This window comes from Macaca thibetana, chromosome 12 (genome assembly GCF_024542745.1).
Source record: "Macaca thibetana thibetana isolate TM-01 chromosome 12, ASM2454274v1, whole genome shotgun sequence".
Taxonomy (NCBI): domain Eukaryota; kingdom Metazoa; phylum Chordata; class Mammalia; order Primates; family Cercopithecidae; genus Macaca; species Macaca thibetana.
Genome location: NC_065589.1, coordinates 14,938,900 through 14,950,889, shown reverse-complemented (window position 1 = coordinate 14,950,889; position 11,990 = coordinate 14,938,900). Strand labels below are relative to the sequence as shown.

Below are 11,990 nucleotides of genomic sequence, written 5' to 3'. Positions count from 1 at the left end.
GGCGTTCACATACGAGTTTTGGAAGGACACAATTCAGTCCATAATGGATGGTAACTGTAACAGAATTCAAAATTCAAAGGAAAATCTAGTTGGTACACCACAAAATGTATTTCAATTACATAAGTCTTTTCTGTAATTTCTAGAGTTCTATTTTATCCATCCATGGAACCATCTTTTTCTTTGCAAGTTAATACGTCAGGTATGCATTATATAATGTGTAATGAATGATGTTTCCATGTTACTCACAGTCAGAAGGACATGTACTTTCAACTGTGTGTCTAAAGGTGGTGATAATTTGCTTTGAGTAATACGCATTTCCCTATCCAGTCAATCTGCCAAACAATGGTACAGAAGACAACAGGGATATTTAGGTACAATCTGTGGATATGATAATGGAATATAGCTAAGTGGTCCACAGAGCAGTAGAATTTCTTCTCTGGCCCCAGTCAAGACCTTGTGGTCCTTCCTTGAGAACACAGTCTCCATCTGGTTCTCTCCGGTGCTGCCAATAGCCTGGAAGATGGGCTGCATTCCCCATTGATCCTAGTGCTGCCTGGCTGCCCAGAGGCCCTTGGTTCCTTGATCATTTCACTCCTGCCATGGTGACATCCTGGCACCTCATCTGCCAGCTTCCTCGGCTGTCCTCTCTGTTCCGTTGTGCAAGGAGATGTTCTGGGTCTCTTCCGTTCCACATGGGATCTGAGGGAGGCTTGGGGGTCACTCTCTGAAGTTGAGCAGACCATCCCAGGAAGAGGAGAAGATACACATCAACATATTTCTTCTACCTCTATTTTTCTTTCTCTTCTTGTCCCCATATCCTACTGAGTCAGAAGGCATTCATATCCCCCTTCCTTGTATATCACACCTTCTGAGTTTTTTTCTGTTTTAATCTTTGAAGGCTGGTTCTTAATATGTAAACAGGAGCTTTAAAATTTTAGAAAAATTTCTTCTAAACTGTAACTCTTTTTTAAAGCCAAATGTTTCCAGAGTGGATATAGATGAGAAAGAACTCTAGATTCCTTTATTCATTTCCTTTACACATACTGGGATAAATAGTGACAAGGAAGTAGCTATTTGTCATGTGCCCTGGGTCACTCCACCAGCATCCTCCTCAGGATGGTACATAAGGGCCTCCCCCAGCAGAAGGAGGCATCAGACTTCCTCACCTCTCCTGAGTCCTCCTTCCTCACTTTACTCGAGTCCTCGCTACTGACACCATGGGTTGCTGTGGTTGTGGAAGTTGTGGTGGCTGTGGTGGCTGCGGTGGTGGCTGCGGTGGCTGCAGTGGTGGCTGCGGTGGCTGTGGCGGTGGCTGTGGCGGTGGCTGTGGCAGCTGCACCACCTGCAGGTGCTACCGGGTGGGCTGCTGCTCCAGCTGCTGCCCCTGCTGCCGCGGCTGCTGTGGGGGCTGCTGTAGCACGCCCGTGATCTGCTGCTGCCGCCGCACCTGCAGCTCGTGTGGCTGCGGCTGTGGGAAGGGCTGTTGCCAGCAGAAGGGCTGCTGCCAGAAGCAATGCTGCTGCTAGGCGGCTGGCCTGGCTCTGCTTCTAGACTGAGATGCTGGGTCCTGCTTTCTCCAGGTAATGAGACTTTCCCCCATGCCCCTGCCTGCTTCTCTCCCAGACCTCCCTATCTGGTATCACCTGGGTGTCCAGGGACTTGCTCCTTTGGATTCTATAACCCCCTCTTTGAATGTAGTGGTTTAAAATCTTTTTATTAAAAAAACAAATCCAAATAGGAAATGGCCATTACCAAAATACAACCCCAGACTCATCCTTACAGATCAGTCTGCCTTGCTGAGCCCAGCCAAGAGGGTCATGATCCCAAGTGTTCTGTTTCCTGGGTATTCAGGTGGTCTCCACCTTCGTGTTTCTACTTCTCTACACCTGTATGGGCACTGTTTCCCACCTTTTCTATGAGTTCTGTTTCCAGTCACCACATAGCTACTGCTTATTTCCCTAATAAAACAATGTCAACAACCCCGAGTGCTTCTGTGTTTATTCTGCCATGTCAACAGGGGGAACATAAGATGTTTCTATCTTGCTGGGTGTGGTGGCTCACACCTGTAATCCCAGCACTTTGGGAGGCCGAGGCGGGTGGATCACTTGAGGTCAGGAGTTCAAGATCAGCCTGGCCAACGTAGTGAAACTCCATCTCTACTACAAATACAAAAATTAGCCAGATGTGATAGTGCACGCCTGTATTTCCAGCTAATTGGGAGGCGGAGGCAGGAGAATTGATTGAACCCGGGAGGCAGAAGTTGCAGTGAGCCGAGATAGCACCACTGCACTACAGCCTGAGCAAAAAGAGTGAGACTCTGTCTCGAAAAAATAAATAAATAAAAAATAAATAAATAAAAAGAGATTTCTATCTCCTTGAACAAATTGAGTGACAGAGGCACCATGACCAGACCGCAGTGCCACCACCAGGCCTCTGGGGACCTGGCCTCCCTGCCACCTGCCCTTTCTCCATCTCTTGAGATTGGCACTTCCCTCAGGTATTTCCACACCTGCTGCCACGTACCCCTGTTCTTCTAAAGACCCCAAGAACCAGCTTACTTGTCAAAAAGTAACCATGCACCTCTCCAGATGCAGCTTCCTCAAAACAAATCTAAATACTTCACGTAAGTCCACATCGAACTGTAAACAAAAGGCAGGCCTAAACAAGCTACAAAAATGGCCTGTCGTTTTTTCTAAGGATAGTTATTCTCTTGCCTTTTCTATTCCCTTATTTCTGTTCTTTGTCTGTAAACTCTTGTGTTTGTGATTGTTGTCCCCGAGTTGTTCTGTGTACCAACTAAAGTCCTTAAAATGTTTCTCCATGGGGTATTCCTATGAGCCACAAAATTGCTATCTCTTATAAAGCAAACCTACATTCTCATATTTTTTTACCTTATTTTTTATTTCTATCTATATTTTTCTTTTCTTTTCTTTATTTATTTTTGAGACTGAGTCTCACTCCGTCACCCAGGCTGGAGTGCAGTGTCGTGATCACGGCTCACTGCAGGCTTGAACTTGTGGGCTAAAGTCATCCTCCCTCCTCAACCTCCCAAATAGCTGGGACTACAGGTGCATGCCACCAGGCTCAGCTAATTTCTTCTGATTTTTTCCGGACACAGGCCTTACTATGTTGCTGAGGCTGGTCTTGAACTCCTGGGCTCAAGTGATCCTCCTGCCTCAGCCTCCCAAAGTGCTGTGATTGCAAGCTTGAGCCACAGTGCCCAGTATCTTCTAACTTTATTAAAAGTGAAAGAACTGCAAATGCCTAAAAACTTGTAGTCAATAGAACAAAGAATGTTTTTAGTGCTTTTTCAAAGGCATGTTTCCCTCTACTAGTGTATTCCAAAGAGGAAAGGAACTACAATCAGTTTATTTAGTAAATTAAGCCAAGATGCGATATGAGGCATCTTTCACTGGGAGTGACCAAGGTTGACTACTCAATCTTTTACTTACATTGACTTTGAATACCAAGTGAGTTGACCAAAGCATTTGTGACTGTTATTATATTAACAACAAAGCAACCTTTGTTATGTTGTATAGTTGGTTAACAAATATGAACACAGAAACCAAGAGCACCTACATGACCTCTAAGGGCAAATAATTAATATGAGTGACATGTTCAGTGTCACTCTTAAGAATTGTGAGCCCCATTAGCCAATTTTTCTAGGACCCTATGCTTTACTAGCATAAATATACACGGAAACTTTGGAGTCAATACCTCCTTATTTAAACTAGTGGCTGTAGGCCGGGTACTGTGGCTTATACCTGTAATCCTAGCACTTTGGGAGGCCGAGGCAGGCGAATCATCTGAGGTCAGGAGTTCAAGACCATCCTGGGCAACATGGTGAGACCCAGTCTCCACTAAAATACAAATATTAGCCAGGTGTGGTGGTGTGCACCTGTAATCCCAGCGACTTGGGAGGCTGAGGCACAAGAAGCGCTTGAAACCAGGAAACTGAGGTTGCAGTGAGCCAAGATCACGGCACTGCACTCCAGCCTGGGTGATAGAGTGAGACTCTATCTCAAAAAAATAAATAAAATAAAATAAAATAAAATAAAGTAAAATAAAATAAAATAAAATAAAATAAACTAGGACTTTCCAGGAGGTGGTACTGCCCCCGTGGGGTGCTTGGGAATTTGTAGAGGTGGTTTTTCGTTGTCACAATCAGGAGTACACTACTGGTATCTGTTGGGCAGGTGCAGGGATAGTAGATCCTGCCATATACAGGATATCTCCACAACAAAGACTTGTTTTGTGACGCATATGATTTTCAAAAGTCTCTTTGGCATTCAAATAAATGAAGCTCCTGTGTATAATTATTGGAACCCATAATTAACTCCACTCTACATATAAACAGAGTATTTTTCCCATTAGCTTACTGTACAGTGAAGTTTCTAGGAAAGCAATAGCTATGTAAATTAAGAGAAGATTGCATTCTGGTTGGTTGGGAATTTTACCAAGCATGGTCCTTCATTTCAGCAAATCATGTCATTGATTGTCCCTCTGCAAAACAGAATTTACTTGCATGTCCATAGACAAGAATCAACTGCATTATCATCATTTCTTGGTGTTCCCATTAGTTCTCTGCATGGTTTTCGGTTCTCTATAACAGAGTTATGAAATAGGCAGTGGAAGGCTAACATCAGAAAACCCAGAAAGATGTACTATAAACGATGCGTAGTCCTCAGCTGGAGATACCCAGTAATATTTTTGCTTATTCCAAATTTCTTAGGCATTTGAATTAGTTATAGTAGATTAGTTTCAGGTCTTCTATTAACAGTATGTTACATTGCTCTTTCTGTGTATTTTTTATGCCAGGGGCACACTGCCTTCATTATTTTAGCTCTGTAATAGGCTTTTATATCTAGTTGCAGGAAGTCGTCTCTCATTTTTTTTTTTTCAAATTATCCATCTCCGCAGGGAAGCGGAGGTTGCAGTGAGCAGAGATTGTGCCACTGCACTCCAGCATGGGCCACACAGTGAGTGAGAGCCCGTGTCAAAAAAAAAAAAAAAAAAAAAAAAAAAAAATTATAGATGTGAAAACTGAGGCTCAGAAAAATATCTTTTCCTAAAGCGATTGCATACAAGAAGCATGTACAAAAGAATTACTCTACCTTGCCTAGGCATTCATGTGCTTCCATAAAAGTTCCCTATCTATTTTTTTAAGCAATAACAATTACACCTTAACAATATCTTAGTAATTGCTTTGTAGCTTTAGATTTTTAAAAGAGGCACAGCAGGAGACCAGAGGTCATGAGGCTCACCTGAGCCGAGATTCTCAGTTCTGTCCTCACTGGTCAAGCAGTCTAAGTGATGACCAGCTGGATCAGTGGTGAAATAACTGTTTCCTGACACCAGGACACAGCATTTCATGCTATGGCTTCCTGCAATCTGAGATCTGACATTGCTCAAAAGCTTAAATCTTATCAAAGAACATTTATGATTTCTCTTATTTATTTTTCTACATTTATTTTTCTTTCTAAAAGTCATACATGAAAACATTCTTTTAAAATTTTCAAATGATGTAGACAAAGCTACTAAGTTTCTCCTTACAAGTATCTCATCAATTCCAGTATGCTCCCCTGAGGAAATCAGTATTGTCAGTTTGGTGTGTCACTTTCCATACCTCTTCCCAGGTATATGCATGTACCTGCAGAAACACAGGCTTTACTTTTGTGACTATTATCTTAAGTAGCACCGTATGACACTTATTGCTCTGCAGTGTCTTGGAGATCATTCCATGTTCGTATAAGGTCTACTTTATTCTTACTAATCGCTGCAAAGTATTCATTGGCATAAAAACACTGTGTTTAAATTTAATCAACTCCCTGTTAATGGGCATTTAGCATTGGTTCTAATCTCTTGTTCCTCCTTTTTTGTTACTTGCCATCAGGAGGATGAATGTTTCTTGAGGTTAAGTGTCAGTGTGGAATTGCTGGTGTCTTAGTTTGGTCTGCTATGACAAAATACACAAACTGGGTCTTATAAACAACAAACTTTATTTCTTACAGTTCTGGAGGCTGGGAAATCTAAAATCAAGATATCAGCAGATGTGGTATCTGGTGAAGGCCTGCTTTGCCACAGGTGGTGCCTTCTTACTGTGTCCTCATATGGTGGAAGCAAGGCTTCCCAATTAAAAAACAGAAGTGATAAGTAGTGTGATGAGCTACCTTATTGCAAGGTTTTTATTGATGCTACATCTTCTCTATTAAGTCTTTTGCAGTAGACACAATATGAAAGGGATATAATCCAATAGTAATTGTTTCTCTGTTTTTTTTTTTTTTTTTTTTTTTTTTTAGCATCTCCATGGATATAGTATATAACTGTACAATTTCTGGAGAAATATTTTAACAATTGCTTCAACTAATCACTGATGTTCCAAACACTCAGTGTAACTTGAAAAATGTATTTTGCTGTCATCTGATTTCAGATGCTGCTTGGTAGTCATTAAAAAGTAGTAAATGAAAGCATTGCTCAGTTTGATTCACTTATTCATTTTGAGGTTAGTTTTTAAAATGGGCATTTTCAGCATTTGGTAGGTAATGTCTAGAATACTCCAAATTTTACTGCTGGCAAATTTATTTTTGTTAATATACTGGAAACATTTGTAGTACGATTGTAAACACAATTTGTAGATTTTCAAATCCTGTTAGTAATCATCCAGGCCAAGAGTAAATGTAGGGTGGTAATCATGTAAATAATCCAAAGCCTTTTATACTTCTGGTTTTTAAAAATATGTGAGAATAGGTGCTGAAGCCATATGGGGGAATAGGTTAGTGTGAAATTATTTAACTTCCTCTCATAAAAGGGCACATTATGTATGTTTTAGGTTTTTAGGTGTTTCCACTTATAGAAGTGAGACAATTTAATACTACAATACCAACAAATCAGCCAGGCTCAGTGGCTCACACCTGTAATCCCAACACTTTGGGAGGCCGACATGGGATGATCACCTGAGGTCAGGAGTCAAGACCAGCCCAGCCAACATGTTGAAATCCTGTCTCTACTAAAAAATATAAAAAGTAGCTGGGCGTGGTGGCGGGCACCTGTAATCCCAGCTACTCGGGAGGCTGAGGCAGGAGAATTGCTTGAACCTGGGAGGCAGAGGTTGCAGTGAGCTGAGATAGTGCCGTTGCACTCCGGCGTGGGTGACAAGAGCAAAACTCAGTCTCAAAAAAAACAAAAACAAAAACAAAAACAGAAAAACGCAAAAACCAACAACCAAAACAAGAAAAGAGAAAAGAAATATACATTGTGGAAGGTCTAAATCGGTCTATTCAACATACGCATTACCTTTTATACTTATTTTTTGTAGCGAGAACACTTAAAAACTGCTTACTGATTTTCAAAGGAGCTCCATTTTGACTGATTTATTTTATTTTTAAATTTTTCATTTATGCATACTCACATTGGCAGTAATAGAGACTGATATATTTTAAATATAACCGCATCTTTGACTCATCATCTGACTAAAATGAGCAGCAGGGTTTCTAGTAAAATCCTACTGACTTAGAATCACTGTATCTGATTATAAATTACGGCCTAGCTCTGCACCTCCTGAATATGTGTATGTATGAAAGTGCATACATTCTGAGCATGGTATGTATTTTTATATCAGAAGTGGTCTAACATTCTAGTATAAACATTTCTAGTTGTTTCTTTGTTCACTCATTAGGAACAAAGGTGTTGACTTGGCTCAGGATCAGAATGCCGTAGAAATGAGAGCTGATTGTAATGGGTTTCCACTGCAAACACTGAGGAATGAAGAAGGCCATTTTAACTCTATAGTTAAGTGTGGTAAGGGCGAAGCTAAAGCGAAAGTCAGGGAAATCACACTCCACTTTAAATATTAGTTTCTACTTTTTCATAAAATGGTTCCACTTAATACCAAAATGGGTAGATACGATTTTCACAGCCAGGTGCAGTGGCTCACGCCTGTAATCCCAGCACTTTGGGAGGGTTAGGCGGTGGATCACTTGAGGTCAGGAGTTTGAGACCAGCCTGCCCAACATGGTGAAACCCCGTCTCTACTAAAAATACAAAAATTGGCTGGGCGTGGTGGCACCTGCCTGTAATCCCAGCTGCTTCAGAGGCTGAGGCAGGAGAATCCCTTGAATCTGGGAGGCTGAGGTTGCAATGAGTCGAGATCGCACTACTGCACTCCAGCCTGGGCAACAGATGAGACTCCATCTCAAAAAAAAGATAAGACTTTCACTTTATTTCTTAACTTTCTTCCTCCTAAGCTCTAATCAAGTTACTAAGAGGCAACAAAATATACAACAGCAAATGTTAAATATCAAATAAGTAAAAGTTTCTTTTAAAAACAGGAAAGATCTAAGTAATCCTAGAGGGAGCTGGAGTTAGTTCTAGATTTACATAGAAAGTTGTTTCACTCACTTGAATCTTTTATAAGATATTTATACGGCCGGCACAGTGGCTCATGCCTGTAATCCCAGCACTTTGGGAGGCCGAGGTGGGTGGATCACCTGAGGTTAGGAGTTCAAGACCAGCCTGAACAACATGGTGAAATCCCGTCTCTACTAAAAATACAAAAATAAGCCGGGTGTGGTGGCAGGTGCCTGTAATTCCAGCTACTCGGGAGGCTGAGGCAAAAGAATCTCTTGAACTCAGGAGGCGGAGGTTGCAGTGAGCCGAGATCGCACCATTGCACTCCAGCCTGGGGGACAAAAGTGAAACTTAGTCTCAAAAAAAAAAAAAAGAAAAAAAAGATATTTATATAAAATTTAAAGCAAATAAAGAAACTGAGACAATAAGGGAAAGAATAAAATGTTTATATCTCCAGCATATATTACTTTACTAATATCACTAAAATAGAATTTTTGAACCTATGATGACATTTAAAGAAACTTCTAGTATAGCAGAAATCTGATTTCACTGTGAAGTCCTATGCAGTACTGTCAGCTTCAGAAGTCCTTTTTGATACAATTCACAGCATGGCACTGATAAGGTGTCAAGTGAAATATGTGATGCCTGTTTCAGACTGAAGGCATATTTTATGATAGGCAAGAATTTCTTAAAATGTAGCATCAGCCAATCATCATTAAATCTCTGTATTAAACACGTGAATGAAAGTTGTTACTCTCCATAACTTGATGAGGTAGGAGAAGTGCTTGAGTTGATCCAGATTATAGGATTTACACGGTAGGAATATTTATTTGATAGGAAACAACTAGGTTGGCAATAAGGAGGGGTGAAGGCTAATAAAAAACTGGAACCCAAAAAGCTAGGGGAGTGTTATTCTTTTTTTAAAAAATTTTTATTATACTTTAAGTTCTAGGGTACATGTGCACAATGTGCAGGTTTGTTACATATGTATACATGTGCCATGTTGGTGTGCTGCACCCATTAACTCGTCATTTACATTAGATATATCTCCTAATGCTATCCCTCCCCACTTCCCCCACCCCATGACAGGCCCCGGTGTGTGACGTTCCCCTTCCTGTGTCCAAGTGATCTCATTGTTCAGTTCCCACCTATAAGTGAGAACACGCAGTGTTTGGTTTTCTGTTCTTGCGATAGTTTGCTGAGAACGATGGTTTCCAGCTGCATCCATGTCCCTGCAAAGAACATGAACTCATCCTTCTTTATGGCTGCATAGTATTCCACAGTGTATATGTGCCACATTTTCCTAATCCAGTCTATCATTGATGAACATTTGGGTTGGTTCCAAGTCTTTGCTATTGTGAATAGTGCTGCAATAAACATGTGTGCATGTGTCTTTATAGTACTTTCTAAAGAAATCAGATGATTTAAGAGTTTTCTCCCTCACTGCTGCAGAATTAAAATAAGCTGATTAAAATAATTGAGCTTTCTGCACACAGCAGAACCCTACATTTATTGTAGGGTTCAATAAATATCGGACTCATTTCCTAACTAAAGGCACCAGATCATGACTATATGATTGGGTCCTGTAGTGTTAGACTGAGGATACTTTTCCAGATATGTTGCTTTATTACTAATCAGCTTGATCATTAATCTACGAATATAGGATCTAACAGAAAAGGGGCACTTCTTTGCTTTCATGTGCTTTCCAAGTGGGCTAAGGGCCCCTTAATTCTTCAGCTTACTTACCTAACTCAGACTTGACTTTATCTTTACTTTGTGGGTACAAGTGTTCTTTTGAACTTTGTAAACTTTCACGGAATTTAGCATTTCTTGTAATCTTTGCATTTAAGTTTTTTTTTTGTTTTTTGTTTTTGTTTTTTTGTATCTTCCCTGAGAACATGTTGTAATTTGTTTTTCAAAGAAATAGTTGTGCAGGAATTACTAAAGTAGATAAGAAAAACTGGGTGTGATGGTAAACAGGAAAGATATATTAAGACTGGAGACAGTATCACTGCTCAGTGATCATAAGCATCAATATAAGTTTCCTATTCCTATATTCAGACAGCATTATGGTATCTAGCAATATTCAGAAGCAGTATGGTATCTAGCATGAAGTATTTAATACCGTACCATAAATATCTTATAAAATGCTATTCTTGGAACTGAAATTACTAAGATAAAATAATATGATATAATTAGGGGCTGTAACTAAATGGACGATGATGCATATGTAACTGTAACCTGAATGAATATTAAATAACCAACAAAGCTTGCCCACTTCTGGGGGTAACAGCTGGTAAGATTCCCCAAAGCCCACTCTCCCAGAAGATCCCTGTGAACTTTCATGTGGCCCACTGTGAAGATATAGTCGTGTTCCCTGAAAGGAAAGAAGAAACATACCTGTATCTTGCTAGCCAGTGTGTGAAATGGCTACATCCATTATTGTCAATACCCATACTACAGCAAAACACAGATTTTTTTGCTTGAATTTTGATTTGATGAAAAGCAACCTTGTGTCAGAGACAAGTCTGAGAAAAAAAAAAAAAGAAAAAAGAAAAGAAAGAAAGAAAAGGAACTTGATTCAGTTCTACCGGATGTTAATAACCTTTTCCTTTACTTCTTTTTTTCTTCTCCTTTTCCTTAATCATTGGCGTGAGGCAGCAGCCAAGGCCTGCAATGGCTCTGTGTTCTCCTGGATCTTCCTTCGGCTTCTGCGACCTTTTGGTCAGCTACATACATGGTTAGCTCCATAACAAAGGGTTCCTTTTCCTGCAGGACACCCATGCTGCCAAGGTCACGGGCAACAGGAATTGACAAAGGGGGCTGTCTGTCCTCCTGGGCTCCAGCTCATAACGGTGAGCCTCAGCTAGTTCTTCCTCTCCTCCCCTTATATCCATTTTTCTGTCCTCACTTCTTGATCTGCGCACTTCGAGCTCCAGCAGAAGTACACAGCCTGGCAGAGAACGTGTAGCCAGGTCCTCAGTGGCCTAAGTTCCTGAGGAAGCCTGTGTCTATGACACAGCAGTCACACTTTACTTTGCTTATTGGTCCTCAGCCCAATTCCTTGTAGGTCTGCTTTAACTTACTAGAAGTGCTAAAACCACGTATCTATTCTCTGAATTGATTTAATAAAGACATTTACTACAATTAGGGCTTTTTTTTTAAAAATGTGATGAGAATGTATTTGTGTTTAAAATAAAAACTGATTTTCTGAGCACTGTGGCTTACATCTATAATCCCAGTGCTTTGGGAGAAAGAGGTGAGAGATGATGTGAGGCCAGGAGTTCAAGACCAACGTGGGCAATATAGAAAGACTCTGTCTCCATAAACAAAAATAAGGCTGGGCATGGTGGCTCATGCCTATAATCCTAGCACTTTGGGAAGCTGAGGTGGGCAGATCACTTGAGGCCAGGAGTTCAAGATCAACCTGGCCAACATGGTGAAACCCCCACCTCTACTAAAAATATAAAAATTAGGCAGGTGTGGTGGCATGTGCCTGTAATCCCAGCTACTTGGGAGGCTGAGGCACAAGAATCACTTGAACCTGAGAGGTGGAGGCTGCAGTGAGCTGAGACTGTGCCACTGCACTCCAACCTGGGTGATGGAGTGAGCCTCTGTCTCGAAATATAAATAAAATAAAATAA

General features: G+C 40.8%; 1 protein-coding gene across 1 annotated transcript; it reads left to right on the top strand.

Annotated features, from left to right (window-relative positions):
• Positions 1-1,217: 1,217 nt before the first annotated feature.
• Positions 1,218-1,526, top strand: LOC126932876 (small cysteine and glycine repeat-containing protein 7-like). Its single transcript, XM_050752130.1, has one exon. The coding sequence runs from the start codon at positions 1,218-1,220 to the stop codon at positions 1,524-1,526; it is 309 nt and encodes a 102-aa protein (XP_050608087.1).
• The last annotated feature ends 10,464 nt before the right edge of the window (positions 1,527-11,990 follow it).

Bases quoted from the DNA above. Each gene is read 5' to 3' on its own strand.
- LOC126932876 (XM_050752130.1), top strand. From the start codon at position 1,218: ATGGGTTGCTGTGGTTGTGGAAGTTGTGGTGGCTGTGGTGGCTGCGGT.